The sequence below is a fragment of the Larimichthys crocea genome, chromosome X, assembly GCF_000972845.2.
Source record: "Larimichthys crocea isolate SSNF chromosome X, L_crocea_2.0, whole genome shotgun sequence".
In the NCBI taxonomy this organism is placed as follows: Eukaryota; Metazoa; Chordata; class Actinopteri; family Sciaenidae; genus Larimichthys; species Larimichthys crocea.
In genome coordinates this window covers 34,065,842-34,083,742 of record NC_040020.1, presented here as the reverse complement: position 1 = coordinate 34,083,742, position 17,901 = coordinate 34,065,842, and the positions used below count along the sequence as shown (strand labels likewise).

The window sequence follows — 17,901 nt, the reverse complement described above, 5'->3', positions numbered from 1 at the left end:
ATTATGCACTGGCAAGGCGGGCAAACACCAGCCGGCCCTAATTGAAAGAAATGTCTCAGCTGGGTTGTGGGGCATCATGTCTGCGCTCAAATAAAACTGCTGTATGCCAAAAAAAAAAACAGAGAGAGAAAGAGAAAAGCTAGTACAGGGTGTATTTTTATGTTTTAGCCACTGACTAGAAATGAACCCACAATTTGTCAGTGCTACCGTGTACTTTTAACTGAGCTTAGAGGGACATGCTGTATGTCTCCTCGTAGTCTGAGCTAAATTCAGAACAACACAACCAAACAAGCCTTTCATTATAAAAGTTTTTATTCATTCTTTGGTTGAAAAAAAAAAAGACACACTTTGTAAACACAGAGGAGAGACGTAGCATGAAAAGTTACTAAAAATCTATATTCATTTGTCGTTTTCAACAAACAAAATGGAACAAAGGCTGAGTTAAAACTGCAATATGTACTGAGGGGAATACATTGCTGCTGTCAAACCGTAAAAAGGTTTGTCAGCAAATAGAAGGAAAACACTTATACATTCATGAGTGAAAAATTCTTACGATTATTAAGTAACTTTACTTAAATAACACATTGGCTACTTGACGCTAAACTAAACAGCAAGAGAGGAGGAAGAAGAAGAAGAGAGCAGTGGTTCCAAACTTGGGAATTAGGTCCCTATAAAGGTGTTAAGAGATAAATGTGAGGATTGTGTCACGAGACGATTTCTTTTTTATACAAAGTTTCTCTTTGCTTTTGTTCTTTGAAAATCGCTCTTTGAACCCATTACAGTCAGGAGACGTGGTGATTGAGGATTACAAGTAGACAAGTAGAGCTTCTTTTTTAAAAGGTTAAAAGCCAAACAGGTTGGGAACCACTCGCAGTGTTAAGAAAACATGTAACATAATCTTTCGTGTAAGAGGTTCCCATTTCAACCTCAAAACATACTGCAGCTTTAACATGTAATTATCATGTGTTTGGTCGGGTGTCTGTGGCCTAAACTCACAGACTAATGTACAGAGCAGTTTGATATTTTTTGCGCACATTCATGACTGTATGTTCAAGGACCTATCTTGGTTGCAGTGACTCACAATTTTTTGAAAAACCTATTTCATTGACTACTCTGTTGAGTCATCATCCCATTTAACCAGCCGGAAGAGGGCTGCCAAGTGAGCAACAACTGCTTTTAGTTTGTTCCTGCTGGGGACAACGTACATGGTGGACATGTTACTGTTGGCGGTTATTTTGTTCCCTGAAACTGACATTTTTTACCTCACTAGTGTTTTGTAATTGTTCCTGTCCAGATTTGCACCTTTACTGTATAATGTAACGTCCATGTTGTTTTCCCTTCATTCTAGGACTGTACTCATGGATACATGCTATTCACTCAGCCTACCCTGCACTCCCTGTTCACCACCACTGTCTGCAGACACATCTAAATATTGATTTTTCTTCTTTCAATTAATTTATTTTTAAAAAAAAGGTACCCAAAGGGAGAATTTTCTTATAATATGGTATTAAATATATAAAATTAAACTATTATTGGCCCAGGCTGTAGTCAAGGGATGTGCATTGGATGCAATAAATAAAACAAAAGCTGCTAGCTGACTCGTCAAGAGTTAACTCTATATCTAACCTCCTCTCGTCAGACAAAGATCAAGAGAGAAATGTACAAGGAAAATCATTTGTCCCTCATCCACTCTGCCTCACGCTTCTCCTGCATTCAGTTATACACCCTCCATCTTATCCATTCCCTCCTACTATCACAGCTTTGTTCTATCGCCCTCATCCTTTTCTCTGTACGTCAAGAGTTCTCTCCCATCTCTCCTTCTCATGTCCTCTTCATCACAGCTCGTCCCTTGCACTCCAGTTCTCCAGTTCAGACTGGAGTACGTCAGAGTTCTGGGCCTCGAAACTCAGCTCCCCCTGCTCTTGAGTTTTCCTCGACTTTGCACGGTCCCAGTCAGTTTTGACGGTCTCGTTGTCCCAGACCACTGATGTCTCTGTGTCACTGATGTAGCCCGCGTCTCCTGTGTAATGGGTGGGATACACCAGAAGTGGCTCGGCAGAAAACGCATGCAGGTCCCGACTCTCAAAGTGGCCCATGTACTCTGACCTGAAGAGTGAGGACAGCGAAGACATGATTAGATTAACAAGAGCTCAAAAAGAACAGACAGATAAGAGGAACAGAAAGAGGATGAAGGGACAAATGGGTTTTACTCACACCGGGTGTTTGTTGTACATGACAGGGAGAAACTCATCAACAGGAAGCATCTTTCTCAGAGGTTCAGCCCTGAGGAGTTTCTGGGCTCCTTGTAATGACAACATGTAGCCTAGTGTCCAGTAGGAGTAGTCTGCCTCCACCAGATTGTGGATGTTGGGTACAGACGTCTCTGGGTGGTCCACCTGCATTCGCTTTCTCCCGATGTAACTGTATTAAAGACAGACAATCAATATTACAAGCAGCAAACTTGGAGCCCAGTTACATCAGTATTAAAACATTCAAATCAGTAGATCCATTGATTATGTCTCGACGCATAAAAGTTGATCATTAGAATTTTAAAACTAAAATTTCAAGATTAAGATCAACCAAGATGCAACCTAACATTACAGAACTACAAATATAGCCACCAAGCATGCACATGTTCTTACATGTCTCACGTTTGATGCTACATGTTAGCAAAGCCCCCACCCCCAACTCTACTGCAACGTTTATTACCGAGGATTTGCATCCCTACTCAATCGTGGAAAAACCAGGGCTTCTGTGTTATGCTGCACTCTTTGGAGCTGAGGTGCATCATACAATCATACCATCCCGTTTGTTTTGATGCATCGAAATGCATCACTAATCATTTTAAAATTGAATTGTGCCTAGAGTTTCCCCAACGCTAAAAAATATGTAGCATGGTTTTCTCTCCTGAGACAACAGTAAATGCTACAAATACTTTTTTTTTAAGTTAACACCTGAACACACCAGGACACTACATCGACCAAGCTTCCAACATTTACTCCACCACAAATGAAATTCCCTGTGCACTAAAAATTCCCCATATAATGAAGTCCTTTCCTCCAGCAAATTACAGCTGCAAAAGTGGAAGCACATTAGTCAACATGGAAACACTGGAGACCCCAAGATAATGTAACAATACTAAAAGTTTAGGTTCATTCATTTTCAGTAACAGCTCATCTTTATCTGGGTCGTGAACACTGGACAAGAAGCAGGGCATACCGGTTCATCATCATAGAGACAAACAACCATACCTGCGCACATTAAAACCTACAGACAATTTAGAGTCACCAATTAACCTGGTCAAGAACCTTCTTGCTGTGAGGCAACATCAACTGTGCTGCAGAGTTTAGGTTATGGCTATCAATTTGAATTGTTTTAACTGTGAAATCTTTTTTTTTCTTTAAAAGTAGCTTTAAGTAGTACGACATCAATGAGCCTTCGCCACTGTTGCTATGGAAACACTGCCGAGGGAGTCGTTGTCAATTCAAAACGCTTGAGTTGGGAACAAAACAGTGCACCGTAGTTGCTGAATTCATCCAAAATTCACCCAGAGTGAGTTGATTTAAACTGCTGAACATGATAAACTATTTTTAATATAATCTTTAGCCTCAGCTTGTTATCGGTGGTGCAATTGGAAGAATCTCAAGGTCAGTGATTGGATGTTTGTCATCAAAATGCTCCTTGGCAGTTGTAGTTCTAGCCTCACATTGTTAGGTACCTCAGAGTTTTCATGAAAACAAAATCTGCTGCTCATTTTTGTAGAAATGATACGAGGCTGTCAGTTAGGTTGACTGTACAGAAAACAAACAATAGTTTTATTTTCCAAAATAACTCGCCCCAGTTTGCTGTCTGTATACTCAGCAGTGTGATGCTAACATGCATTAATAAGTGATTCCTGCATCCGATCAGCGGTATCTGAGATATCATGTGTGACAGATGGGCGGATTTCACTGTAGGGGGATGATAATCCTCTTTGTTTACGACATCATGTTTTCCTTCTGTTCACTGAAGCATCACTCACATGAGATCCCAGTCCAGTTTGAATGTCGTCACCTCTTGCAGCAGAGTCTGCAGACGGCGTTTAAAGAATACCTCAAAGCGGAGGTCGTCCTCGATGACCAGGGAGGTCTGCAGACCACGATCTGCGATCTACACACACACACACACACACACACACACACACACACACACATGTGAATTTAATTCAGTGTTGCTGAGATAATGGTGAGCTGGCATTAGCAATGCTGCGATGGAAAGGTTTCAACAATTTCTTTTTTTCATTTACTTTGTTTAAAAGTATTACATAAAAAAAGTACAGAAGCATTTGCAATAATAGATAAAAAAAAGTTTTCTGTGCTTTCCATTTCTTGCTCTTGCTGCATTAACGTGGTTGATTGTAGCTGGTTTTATACTGACAGTGTGGAAAATAGTGCAGTTGAACTATAAAGTCTTAAATAAAAGTATCCTAAAAGTTTTTAAACCTGCTTTAATACACATTATCTACAGTGAGTACATTTTCTTTTCTGATATGATGCTGAACTAAAGCAAGGAGCTGAAAACACATAAACCACAGACAGGTTTCGACAAGTTGCTCAAAACAAAAGGCAGCGCATTTATTGAAACATAAATCACACAAACTCATTACTCTCTCCGAAGGCGCCTTTCCTAACATGAACTGAGTTACGATTTTTCAGTAGTTAGCGTTATCTACCACGTACAGACGCAGAGACCTGAGGCCTGTTTGAACATCACCTCACCTCCTTCCAGATGTTGTAATGAGAAAGGAAACAGCCCAGTTCTCCCTTGGTGAGAGGTCGACCATGATAAGGGTCTTTGTATCCTGGCAGCATCTTAATCCCCATGGACTCTATATCAGTGATGTTCAGAGCTCTGAGAGAAAGAGAAGGGATAAATGAAGAGGTTAGATGTGAAAACAATCACATGGATGCGATGAGTGTCTTGAATAAAAAAAAAACTCAATACAAATATAACAAAAGCCATGCGGGTGTTGCGACAGTCTTTTAACGACAGTACAAACAAATTATGTAGAACATGATGGTAATGACTGGAGAGCCTACATAAAGATTAGAGCTACATTTCACTCACAGATGAGCTAAAATTATGCGTTCAGGGAATCTTTGAATGACAGCATGCTCCTGCTATTCTTCACCTGGTTGTTTGTCTCAGCTCAGCCTGCCTACATCAATCTACACACCGCATGCTGCAGAGGCACAAATCAGCGAGACACAGGCGGTGGGGGAGGAAGAAGATGAGAAACGTACTTGCCATCCACAGCAGCAACAACCTTACAGCTGATCTCCTGCTCGCTCAGAGCTCTCAGCATTCGCACACGACGGTCAGATCTCCGCACCAGATTGATCATAAACACCTGAGTGAGCACAAATGCAAAACCTCACACACATGCATAGGTTACGGTGTGTGTTTTATATATTTGTGTGTGTGTGTGTGTGTGTGTGTGGTTAAGTGTGTATACCTCATCAAAGCCTATCTTATTAGGCTGCTTGGGAGGAAGAGACAGGAAGCTGGAGGGCTCCAATGGAGGATTTTTTACTTTCAAAGAAAAAAAGAGGGGGAAGGTTACAAAGAGAATGAGTAATGTGTTAGAAGAGGATTTCCCAAACCATGGTTTCCAAGGAGCCCCCCCCCCCAAAAAAAATGAATCATAATTCAACTTTAGCTTTGATTTTACACCCTAGAATTATTATTAGCATTCATGATGTAGGTTTCAAACCCTATGGTGACCTATTATGCATACAGGCATGCTGTAAAAAAAAAGCATATATATTAGAATATAATGTGAGTTTCAGTCGGACCCTGCTTTAATTCTGATACCCTGGAATCTATTTGGAGAGTCTTTGAATTAGAGGAACATCATCTATGTATCATCTGAACAGCTTTCCACGCTTAACTGCCAACGTCTTAAACAGAAAGAAAAAAAAAAAAAAAAAAACTGGCTGCAGATACACTTTTAGAAAAGAGAAATCTTGTCATGTGGAAAAAAATAATAGCAGACAATGTCTAATTAAGTGTGTGTTTTTTAGGCAGGCCATAAAGTATATTGCGTTGCTATGGTGACTCTAGAACTCAATATAACCTTAGGCGACTTCCAAAAAACTTCGTCTGGCTTTTTCATAAGGGGTACAGCAACAAAACAATAAACATCCAGTTAATCTAAAACCCATTAAAATGCAAAACCTGCAGACCAGAACAACATAACACTGCAAGTGAAGGATAAAAGTTTAATGTAATGTTCAGCGTAATCACAGCCTAGTGTCGGTTTAGGTGCTTCTTCACAAGAAAACTCGCTGCCTTTTGCTAAAACGGTGAAACACAAAGAAATCATTCAGGCCTCTCTGAGCACTCTTTGACCTCTTGACTCACCCATGACCTCAAGTTGAGTATGCAAGAAGCTCTCCACCTCATCCTGCAAGGTAGCGTGAGAACGCATTGGAACTGGGAAATACCCATAAGATTCTTTGTTGCATATGTACATCTGCACATCTGAGAAGATAAGAAAGAAAGGAAAAACATGCTTAGAAACAAACACAACAAGCCTAGAAAGACATTTAACCAAGCCCTCTCTGTTGTATTCGTCTCACCTGCCATGCGAGATGAGTAGGCAAAGACGATGACATCATCCAGGGCCCAGCTGTACTCGGGGTGTGGCGGATAAAAAGCCAGCTGGCGGGAGGCTTCTTTCTGCAGGTCCACCAGGTAGGTAGAGTGGACCATCGGTACAGCAAAACACCCACGACGCTCCTGCTTACGGATAGGCATGTAGGCTGGTGTACGCTTGTAGTAACCCTGCGCAGAGTGCACACAAACGCTGCACAGTTACTACCTGTTTTCTTATGAAATAAAAAAAAAACTAGGGAAGACTTAAAACGTCAAGGGGAGCTTGACTATGACTCAGTCATTTACAGTAGTGACTCAATCACTAAAAATGACGAGAAATTTAAAAAAAAAAGAGAGATTGATTAATAGGAAAGGCCATTGACAGACATGCTTATTTCCTTTTGGCTACAGGCCATTTAACTGTCATGGGAAAAAAAAAAAAGTTCTTTGCAGGGATCAGAGAGGCAGACTCGTGGTTTGAGTTGGTTGATTTTGTGCTGGAGGAAAGACAATGTCCGTATGTCGACTCTGATTTGAAAAGAAATTAAGATGGGCACTCAAAGGCATCCTTTTTTTTTAGACAGACTTAGATCACAGACAGAACTGTATCCAAGACATGCAAATACATAATGCCGGAGACATCAAATGTTGTCAACATCACATTGGTATAACTTGACAGCAGTGTCTGCATATAAAAAAACTGCTTCCATGCAGTCAAACAATTAAATGACAGATACATCAATTAACAGACGTTGAAGCCTAGAGTTGAGTTTTGAGTAAGCAGGCTGAGAAGGTGAAGCAAATTAAACACAATAAGCTGTGCGTGTTGTCTGTGTACCAGACATATAGAGCACACATGAGACAAATCACTCTAATACAGTAAAATAGGAAAATATCTCTCCTATGCCTCATTTACAGCGTTTCTTGAATTATCTGCACAAATTTGATTTCGGCATGCATAAGAAAACATTTTCAAGTGTAAAATCCCTCCCGGATCATATTTCTGAGTTCTGAAGGTGGAAGAGGATGTGCTCTATTATTCAGCAGGACTGCATGAAAAGTGAGTTCAGAGTAGACAGTTATCTGGATTGCATTACTTGTCAATGTCAAAATATATATATGTTTTTATGGAGACATTATAAAGGTGACACTTGATAAATAATCTGCAGCCTGTTGGTTCAGTCATGTGCAACAGTAACATGTTCTAATGTAACAATATAAAAGGAAAAGAAAGCTGTACGAACATGCTGCTTATCATTTTACGCCCATGCTGAACTAATTTAAATGTTTTATGTACTCATACCTTTCTTGGCCCGGGTGTCAATGGTGTTAATATATTGCACAAACGTAGAGATCTGTCAAAATATTTATGCCACTCTCAAAGGATGTGAACAAACTGTGAGGTGAACCTGAAGCTGTTACACAGGTGCAAAACAAAACATCTGTGTGTGTACCTGGGAAGTCATGCCGCACCAGAAGTTAGAATACGCAGCTCTGGACTCCAGCATGGGCGCTACAATAGTCATGTTCTCCTTCATCAGCTTCCACAACACATTCTGATTGGTGAGCAGGTTGTCACAGTCAGCCACCTGCAGACAGCGGAGAAGGGCGCAATATTGACAACACAACACATCACGCACAAACGTGCACATGCAAGCGCGCACGAAATGTCACCCGTTGCCGCTGAGTGATTGATTGGTCCACAGCGACATGGCTTCGGTCAGAGCACGGTGAGCATCGTAAAACGTTTCATCCCACAGCCCGTCTGACAGATTTGTATTTGCTGGAGTCTGCTCTGTATTCTGGTGTGTTTACAACAGTTTCATGTCCAGAGAACAACAGTTTTTCAGAGCAAATGTTTGATGTGTTTCACCAAAATCATTCAATGAAGACGGCTCCTAATCAATCCAATATTTCTTCAGCCATATTTCTCCACATGGATTTCATACTGCAGATTTAAAGCGGAGAACATTCTTCACTCACATTTGAAACTGTACTTGCTAAACTTATCCAAGATACATCAGAATCTATATGTTGGCAGTAGAGAGAACTGAAAGATATGTCTGAGGGAGATAAATACATGCACCAGAAAACAGAGACACCTTTCTCTCCCACACAGCTTGGTCATACTTACACGCAAGCAAATTTAAGGAACGCTTAAATTTTTGTTTTTGTTTGTTTTTTAAACCCTCAAATATCGATATTAGCATCAGCCACAAATATCCTCTTTTAATCATCAAGGACATGGGGGAAAAAAATCATTTCTGACTGGAATGTCAGGAAAATCAAGACACTTTTTAAAAAAAATCAAAATTCACTTTTTTAACTAGACATCAAAATTCATTGCCAACCCTAGAAAGAGTAAAATCTCAACTCAAGGTCTATTTACTAGTTTGTTTTTATTTATTTATATTTCCGGGGCTTAACAGCTTGAGTAAAAGAGTTTCTAAATCAGTGCACATGCTATATGAAAATGAAGGTAACCATAGCAACAACACTTTATTCTACTGTTAAGAAATAATGTAATCACTGGTTAAAAAAACAGCAGCTCTTTCTGCATTATATATATTTTTTAATTTGCTGTAACAAACACTAACAATACATTAGCCTTTAGGATGTAATAGAAATTAAATAAATATGCATTAGTGAGTAGTCATCATAGTCAGCCTCTGTTAATAACTTTATTCATTAGTCATTGATTTTGTCACTTTAATGCAGTTCAGTTTCTGTTTAAAAGATTAAGATTTGCTTTCTCATTTACATTTTTCATTTTCGCCCTGTTAACAGACGAACAGGTATAAGTAGGAGTAGATGACGGATTAATAAGCCTCTTTACTTACACATACATAATACATACTAAGAAGAGGCTTATGAAGCCGTTGAGTGGATGATAACATACCAGGAGGTAGTCGGCCCAGATCTCACGGGCGGTCTCCAGCGCTGCCTGACGGAGCTTCATTACATGTTCATAACGGAGATTATTCCAGTGCTTAGGCCCCCCCTCGTCTTCAAAGGCACTGGGACAGACACAGACAGACTCATTAAGTAATCTACTTACATCACGCACACACACACACACACAGACACACATTTACACACACACATACACATATACCTGGATTCATCATCAGGTCTCCACTCCACATAGTGATAGTCATTCTGCACCTTGATGAGCCACTCTCTCAGTATGGCTGTTGTGTTATCTATGTTGTGATCTGTCGCCACCCTGTGGGAGGATGAAAGACAACAGGGAGAGACCATGAGTAAGAAGGAGTGATCGACCTTTTTAAACACAGAGCCTCATAAAAAAAAAACACCTTTATGCAGTCACATTTGGCCACTTGTGAGCAACACAGCAATCCCTCTGAATAATATTTATTAATATTTACTAGCAGTCATTATTCTGCCACTCACAATCTCACTGCAGGAACTCCATTATGTTCTGGTCCTGGTCTGGTTCATACATTTATTACAGTGTGCTCAGGTCTCTACATAAATGAAGAATGTGTAATTAAATGTTCATGAATGAGGTCAAACCCCCTTCAATGGTATCAGATTAGTGCTTGGTACTAAGCAGCAGGGTTGTATAAATATGCGAAAACATTTGAATCTTACCACTTTGTTCAAATGTGACAATTATCTGCTTTTCTGATTTATATAATTGTAAATTCAGCAGCTCCATGTTTTGGATCATTGGTCTGACAAAACAGGCAATTTGTAGATGCCAACTTGGGCTCTCTAATATTATAATGTTTCACTTCCCTCTGACTAAACAATGAATCGCTTGAACAACTGGAAGATTAATCAATAATAAAAAATAACTGTTTGTTGCAGCCCTATTTCAAAACAACTGGGAATCACTGTTGGGGTTTTGGAAAACACTCAAACATGATGATCAAACTTCACTGTTTGTTTATTTGAGTCAGATTTGCTGAACTGTAACACCGACTTCAAGCTGAAATTAATTGTTTTTTGGAAAGGCAACAGAACAAGCTTTAATCAAAACACTGACTAAAATAACGATGGAACAGTGTGAGCAAACAACTACCATGTTGTCATTTTAATCATTGCTTATCATTTGTTATCATTTGCTTATATGAAAATACTGATTACTGCAGCTTTAGAGGACCAGTGTTTAGGATTAGGATTAGGACTAGCAGTGTAGTTACTGTTTGCAACCATCTAATATCACTTCCTTTTTATAGCATGAAGGAGAAATTATACTGACAGTGACAGTGGCGGACTCCATGGAGGAGGACATGCAGCATCTCATATACACATGAAAACATAATCTTACTATATCTTATCTAGTTAAAAGAAAACATTATGATGCATCTCAATATATCCAGGTCGCAGATTGCATCTCATATTTTTTTCTTTTATCATCTTTTTACCCCCTTACTCTTAACCAGACCTACATTTTTACTGCCAGCTTTACACTTTCTCTTCCATTTCTCGAGACTGTGAACAGCTGTTTTTTTTTTTCTTTTCATGGCCTGTTTCTGTGGCACTCCGTTATGTCTTACGATTTTACTTTTCTTGATCTTAACCCGTGTGGCCTTCTTTTGGGTCCGCTGCTCTGTAAAGCTCTTAGTAAACTCCAAGTAAAAGGTCCAGTGTGTAGGACTTGTGCACCCAGCAGTGAAAGTGCAGATTACAAATAAATGAATACTCTCCCATGTCTCCCATATCCTTCCAAGCATGTAGGAAAAACTCAGGCAGCGAAATTCACATAAAAAGCAAAAGTCCAGATCTAGATCAGTGTGTTTGGTTTGTCTGTTCTGGGCTACTGTGCAAAAATGTTGGTTCAACATGGCAGACTTCATGGAAGAGGACCCGCTTGTACTGTAGATATAGAGGGCTCATAAACATAATGGTTCTCGTGTTCAGGTTATTATGCACTAAGTAAACTAAATCTTACACACTGGACCTTTAAAAAGGCACTATTGTTATTGTATTATTTATTATCTAATCTCTATTTTTGGCTTTTCTATCCTCTGAGGGTCATTAGAGCAGAGTTGCACATCACTACGTGATCATGGACGTGTTATCACGGACAAAGAAGAGCACAATGGGGGCGAGAGAAGGGGAGGAGAGGCATTCGTCTGCTGTCTGTGTTATCATAACAAATCTCAATGTGAGTGTGTGAGTGAAGGGCACAGACGAAACCGGAGGGGGAGAGAGAGAGAGAGAGAATGTGTAAATATGAGAGAAATGGATTTACTCCCAGCCCTGTCATGTACTGAGTGACAGCCGGCGTGCTGCAGGTGTTAGTTTCCCATCTGTCTGTGGTATTTTAACACCACGGTGCTGTCCGGACACCTACATGTGACCGACCCACCGATCCATCTTCTTCTTGTCCTCCTCCTCTCTCTCTCTCTCGCTCGACACCTGTCTACCTCTACCTCTCCGACTGCTGTGGAGTTTTGAAAGAGCGGAGGAAGTGAATAAAAAAGGGTTTATGGAGAGTTAATAGTTGGGATTGCTTGTATTCCAACAATTGTACCATGCCTAAAGGATAAGACAGAGCTGAGAAAGAGGCAAAAAGATGAAAACAGAGGATTTATGGATAATATCCACCCTGCATGTCTAAGCAGAACACACACACACACACACACACACACACACACACTACACTGCTGCTTGCCAAGTAGTCCATCTTAACCTGTCAGGCTGATAACTGCAGGTATCGACAGGTGGCGGGCTAGCAGCTCAATTTATGTCTTTCATGCTGCTTTTCAAAAAAAAAAAAAAAAAATTATACCCGTTCTTCCACTCTGGGAAAAGATGTGTCGTAGATCAAAGCAACCCTGCAGAAAACAGGCTGCCACCACATGGGAATAGTTAGACTGAGGCACAGAGGCTGATTTTGTGGCTTGGATACCAGGAGAAAAGTTCAATATCCGGGGCTGTTTAAAAAGAGACACAAGGACACTCGAGTCTCTCATTCAAGCTCTCAATGAAAAAGATCAATCCAGCATTTACTCTCAGTCGAGGCATAGCACTGTCTGCGAATCAAACAAACAATCAGTCTAAACTCAGGCAGCCACATAAAAACACCGCTCTGCCTCAGGCCAGGAAACATAATCTGACCTGTCAGGTGTGAATGCTGATGGAAAGATTAACTTAATCTGTATAAACAGATGTACTGGCACAGGGTCAGAGTGTAGAGAGGAAGTCAGCAGTGCCTGATACAAGAAAGATCTGGAAGGCTGAGGGGGGGCTGGGTGACAGAACAACAGGGCTGAGGTTGAGGAAGGGAAATCCGGCAGAGGCGACTAATAAATGTGTTTGTTTCACAGTTTGATGTACGTGGATTAAAATTTGTTTTATTTTTACAGCAACAATGCGGGTTTTGTTTCCAGTCTGCAAGACTGAAGATGTGGAAAAGAGAAGAGGGAGGGGGAAAGAAACCGGGAGGGAGGGTTAGAGGGGGAAAAACCAGAGGGGCGATGAGAGAGAGAGAAGATCTGTGACTGAATGGAACTTTTCATGGGCACGACTCTACTAGTGCAAGCCGCCCTCAGTGCTCCTCTGCCGGGGGGGGACAAGTCCATACAATGCCCCCTGCTCGTCGATCAGCTTTCATGTCATATGTAAACACATGATTTGGTTGGTTATGTATGGAGGTGAAGCGCTCGTGCATTTACCTACATCCTAATAGCGGCCCCACCTTGCCAAAAAAACTCCCAAGCGCACGCGCAAACGCACGCAGAGTTTTCCTATATGTGTACCAGGGCTCGACGTGTCGCTCGTGCTCCTTTAATGACGTCAAATCCCACTTTATCGCACTTTATTTCCAATTTAAATATTCTTCTAAAAGTGTATGAGTCCACGCGGTCATGGCATTAAAAGTGTTACTCCGTTAGTTGCACTCACCACAGCGCGACGCGGTCCTTCGGGTAGTTGAGGCGCTCGATGGTGCCGAGGAACAGCGGCAGAGAGTGCGCCGAGTTGCGGCAGACCAGAGAGATAACGACCCGGGGAGCGAGGAGCGGAGACTCGGGGCTCCAGCGCTCCTCGGGGAAATATCCCCGGCTCGGGCCCGGCAGGAGAACGAAGAGCAGGGCAGGCAACAGTGAGGTGACCCGGGGCATGGCAGGGGAAGAGAAACTCAATGTTGACGCGGCGGACAGAGAAGGGCACGGAGGATGTTAGAGAGCCGAGGGTCCGCTGTTGTTTTATGCCGACAGTGGATACATGGCGGAGGAGCTGGCTGAATTAAAGGGCAGGTCTCCTTTAAGGGGAACTCGGTGATCTTTAAAAAAAAAAAAAAAACACCTTTCTGTGCCTGGTGCACGTGGTGAAAATGAATCACACGAGTCCTGCTTCAACCATAATATATTCAGCTTTACTTTTCTTTAGGTTTCTATTTAATATAATTAACTTCTTGTATCCTCTACGGCCAAGTAGTCTACTGGGCTTCCTCCTGTAATGTGCAGTCCTCCCCTTTAAGAACAGATCCAGCTGTAGGAGCGATAGAAAGTGATATGGGCGTGACCATGTGTTCAATATAAACTCAACTCAAAGACTGACTTTGTTATTCTCAGGTTGTTTCATAATATGATTTTAGAGGACTTGTGCAAAAATAAAATATGTTTTCTGGTAGTTTCTGGGACCCTCAGGAGGTCCGTATATGACCACTATTTTGCAGCGGTTAAAGGTTAAAGCAACATTGTGTAACCTTTCTACCCAACACTGACTCTGCATCATGTATGCCTGTTCTCCCTCTATGTAACTTTGTGGCCTGGGTGTGATCCCCAGTTTGTAATGCTTCATGGCACTTCAAGTCACATACCACCGACTGTCTCACTGATTTTTGCTGAAACTAGATCATATTTCAGAGAGAAAATGTTTCCTGGTTTTCCTTCTCATGTCCTCTGCAGGGCTGCTGCAAATCAACTGCAGACGGGGAGCAGAACAAACGTCATGCCAGAATCTGAGCTGGGCAAGCGGCAATGTAACCTGGCTCAGCAGCCTCTGTGGCCAAAATGGCAGAGATGAAGAGACTGGAGAGGATGGCAGAGGCTGTCAGACAAGTGAATCTCTGATTGAATTTTAGTGAAACAGCACAATTCTGCTACTTACCATTATTTTCATCGTGGTTTAATCTGTGGACTATTTTCTTTTAAGTAACTGAGTAACTGGTGCAGAATGTGGATAATGATTTCCAAAGGCTTAAAGTAAAGTCTTCAAATTACTTGATTTGTCTGACCAACAGTCCAAAAAACCCAAAGCTACTTATTTTTCTATGATGCAGAGCAGGCAAAGTAACTAATCCTCATATTTGAGATGCTGGAATTAGCTCATGCTTAATAAATATCTACAAACTATTATGAAAATAGTTGTAGTTTTGTCCACAGACTAATTGTGGTAGAAATGCATTGGGCATAAAGGATGTTTAATTTATGCCGTGTAGTGGTTAGTTAATCTAAGAGGTCTCTTCAGAGTCCTTCACACTTGGCATGACTGGGAGACTGTGTTGCCTGGAGACAAAGATAAGATGAGGCCTTGGAGATGTTCCAGATTCCCCCGGGAAACGGCAATCACTGTGGGAAACACCCACATTGTTTTTCCTCCTCCTAGGTGACGTGACTATACATGATTCTGTATAACATGGGGCACAGTGTCTAAAGCTGAGTGAATGTAATGTTGCTTTAAGTTTTTGGTATGTGACTGTGTCCATGTATGCTGTACTAAGATTTTCAAGATAAGGTATTTAAGTGAGAACAACTGAGGAGCATTAACTTATTCATCATTTTTCATCTTCAAGTGAGTGAAGATTAACTAGATGCAGAAGTTCTTCCGTGTCACTATAATAACATGATTAATCATTTCATTTTATTACACATACAATATGTTGAGAACGAACCTGATTTTGGACCTGTTATGACCTGACACAGCGTTGTTCTACACTTCCTTCATGCTTCATTCAGATAGACGTATTCTCCTGCATCAAGCTGTGAGAGTGTGCAGTTTTCTGAGTTGGCCAAAGTGTCAGTGTCCCAGTTAGACATGGTGCTTGGTGTGAGTGTTTCAGATCCTGAGGTAGAGCCTTCAGGGGTTTGGAAGACATTTTGTTCGCATCTGCAGTCACCAGGAGTTATATTGTGGTACACCGGCTCAGAGAAACTAGAGCTGGAGCTGCGGGGGTTTCTGGGACTGACGGGGAGAGGCATGAACTGCTGCGGCAAGGGAATGCCTCATCACTGCAGGAGAAAAAACACATACACAGCTGGTAGTGGAATTATTTAACCTTTAACAGCAAAAACATGATACAATCATAATGCTTGTGGTTAGAGTGCTAATTAGTTACTTCTCATCCCAGACTGTACCTGCCTGGATATAAGAGGTCAGATTGTCTCTCAGGATGGAGGGGGAGATGGTGGGATGGTGGATGAAGAGGGCTTGTTCTGAGTTCACCATCTCATAAGAACGAGACAGGTCCTAAAATTAAGAGGTGTTAGCTTTAAAATGTAACCAAAATAAAGAAAATAAACATACAGCGCATACACAGAGACACATACCTGCTCACCAACACCATGTGTAAATGTTGGCAGTGTTATCAGCAGGATCGTCTCCAGAATCAACTGAGATCTAAGAGTCATCAGTTCTGTATCCAGGTGCTGTTTGTTTTTTCATGAGAAGTGTAAGACAGAGAGAGGGATGGATGAAGAAATCTGTATTTTGTTTGCAGTTTAAAGCAACATTTTGCAACCTTTCTACCATAAAATAAGATTTTAAATGATTTTGATACTGGTGTGTAACCAGGTGAATGGTGTCTCTGTCATGTCTCTGTTATCTGGTGGTCTCTGGCTGCTGTGCATCAACTCTGTAAATCACAGAGTTGATGCACAGCAGCCAGAGACAGTAAACTGTTGGCAATGTAACTGGGTTTAGCAGCCTCCATGGACATATACAACAATAGTAGAGCTGAAAATACAGAAGAGGACACTGATGGAAGAAAATAAGAAGACAAAAGAAGAGAGTGACTGAGCAAGAAGCTGCAAGACCAAGTTTAAATCTAGAACTGACTTTTAGTCATTGGCGAGAGCTTTGGCTGAAAGTCGCTGAGCTGGGCTTCTTGTTGTTGGACTAGTAAGTAATATGAGCTGTCTGCTATGTCTTGTGTTGTTGCAAGTTGTCGACTTGCTAGTTTTTGATCATAAGTAATCTAATTATTACAAATACACGTGTACAGCTGTTTATATTTACCACAGTGGTATTGCATTCTAAAACTGGTGGCACTAAATCACAAACAAAAATCCATTTTTGCAGTGTTGCTTTAAGTGTATTTTTTCCATGTCAACCCTTCTTACACACCTTGACCACTCTCTCTTTGACCCTACACAGAATCGCTGTCAGCTGGGAAGAGTCGAAAGAAGAACATAGACATCGAGAGACCAACGTCCGGAACATCACAGCACACATATGAACCGCCTGGAAGAGGAAGACAAGTGGATGGAGGTGAGAGGCAGAATGATACATAAAAATGCTGTTCTTTACTTCAAATTACTGGATAAACGAAACATGTTTGTTAAATTACTTTGAAGACAGCGTTCTGAGCTTTGAGTAACAAAGGTCTCCAGGTTCCACTGTGGACTCCCCCACGTCTCCAGGAGCCACGTTTGGCCCTCTGAGTTCAACTCCAACTTGTCCAGGCACTGCCACATCCTGGCATCTCCTGGTCCAAATACACTCAGAGGTGTCAGCACTTAAAAAAAAAAAAACATCAGAAAAAAAATCTTCCGCTATGTATCGTACTGGAGCTGTCAGTTAAAGAGGCTTCCATATGTATCGTCACACAATACTCTTTGTTATTAATGCTGTAAAAGAAACATGAGATTCCATTGAAATATTTTGTGCCTCAGGGCCTGTAAACACTTCACATTCCACCACATAATTATATGGTACAGTTGTATAGCTGCCAGTCAAATGATTAAGTGGTCTCAGGGAACTATAAAAACAGTTCTCCTGTCGCTCGAGGGACTTTTAATCAAAGATCCTCTGCTGTTGCTGTGTGGGATTAACAAAATCTACAGCTACCATGTTTAAGTCTAGAACAGTGATTCACACGTTTTTGGCTTGTGACCATTTGAAATTTCACATTATTTCATTTAAAGTATTTAAGAGGCCCATCAAACTGGTATTTCAAAGAAGAAAATCAGAAATTATATGTCATTATTGGAAACAGTTTTTTCCCCTTGTCCCTTCTTGTCCTTGATTATTTCTTGTCACTTTAATCATCTTGGGACCATCAGATTT

The 17,901-nt window shown here is 41.1% G+C and overlaps 1 protein-coding gene across 1 annotated transcript; it reads right to left on the bottom strand.

The window, feature by feature from the left end:
- Nucleotides 1-326: 326 nt before the first annotated feature.
- On the bottom strand, nt 327-13,893 carry LOC104925385 (procollagen galactosyltransferase 1). Its single transcript, XM_010738991.3, has 12 exons — nt 13,516-13,893; nt 9,752-9,862; nt 9,536-9,653; nt 8,091-8,225; nt 6,621-6,825; nt 6,403-6,522; nt 5,495-5,571; nt 5,283-5,389; nt 4,758-4,890; nt 4,022-4,149; nt 2,215-2,421; nt 327-2,106 (listed from the first exon to the last, which is right to left on the bottom strand). The coding sequence occupies exons 1-12, from the start codon at nt 13,731-13,733 to the stop codon at nt 1,836-1,838; spliced, it is 1,830 nt and encodes a 609-aa protein (XP_010737293.2). The 5' UTR covers nt 13,734-13,893; the 3' UTR covers nt 327-1,835.
- Nucleotides 13,894-17,901: the final 4,008 nt, after the last annotated feature.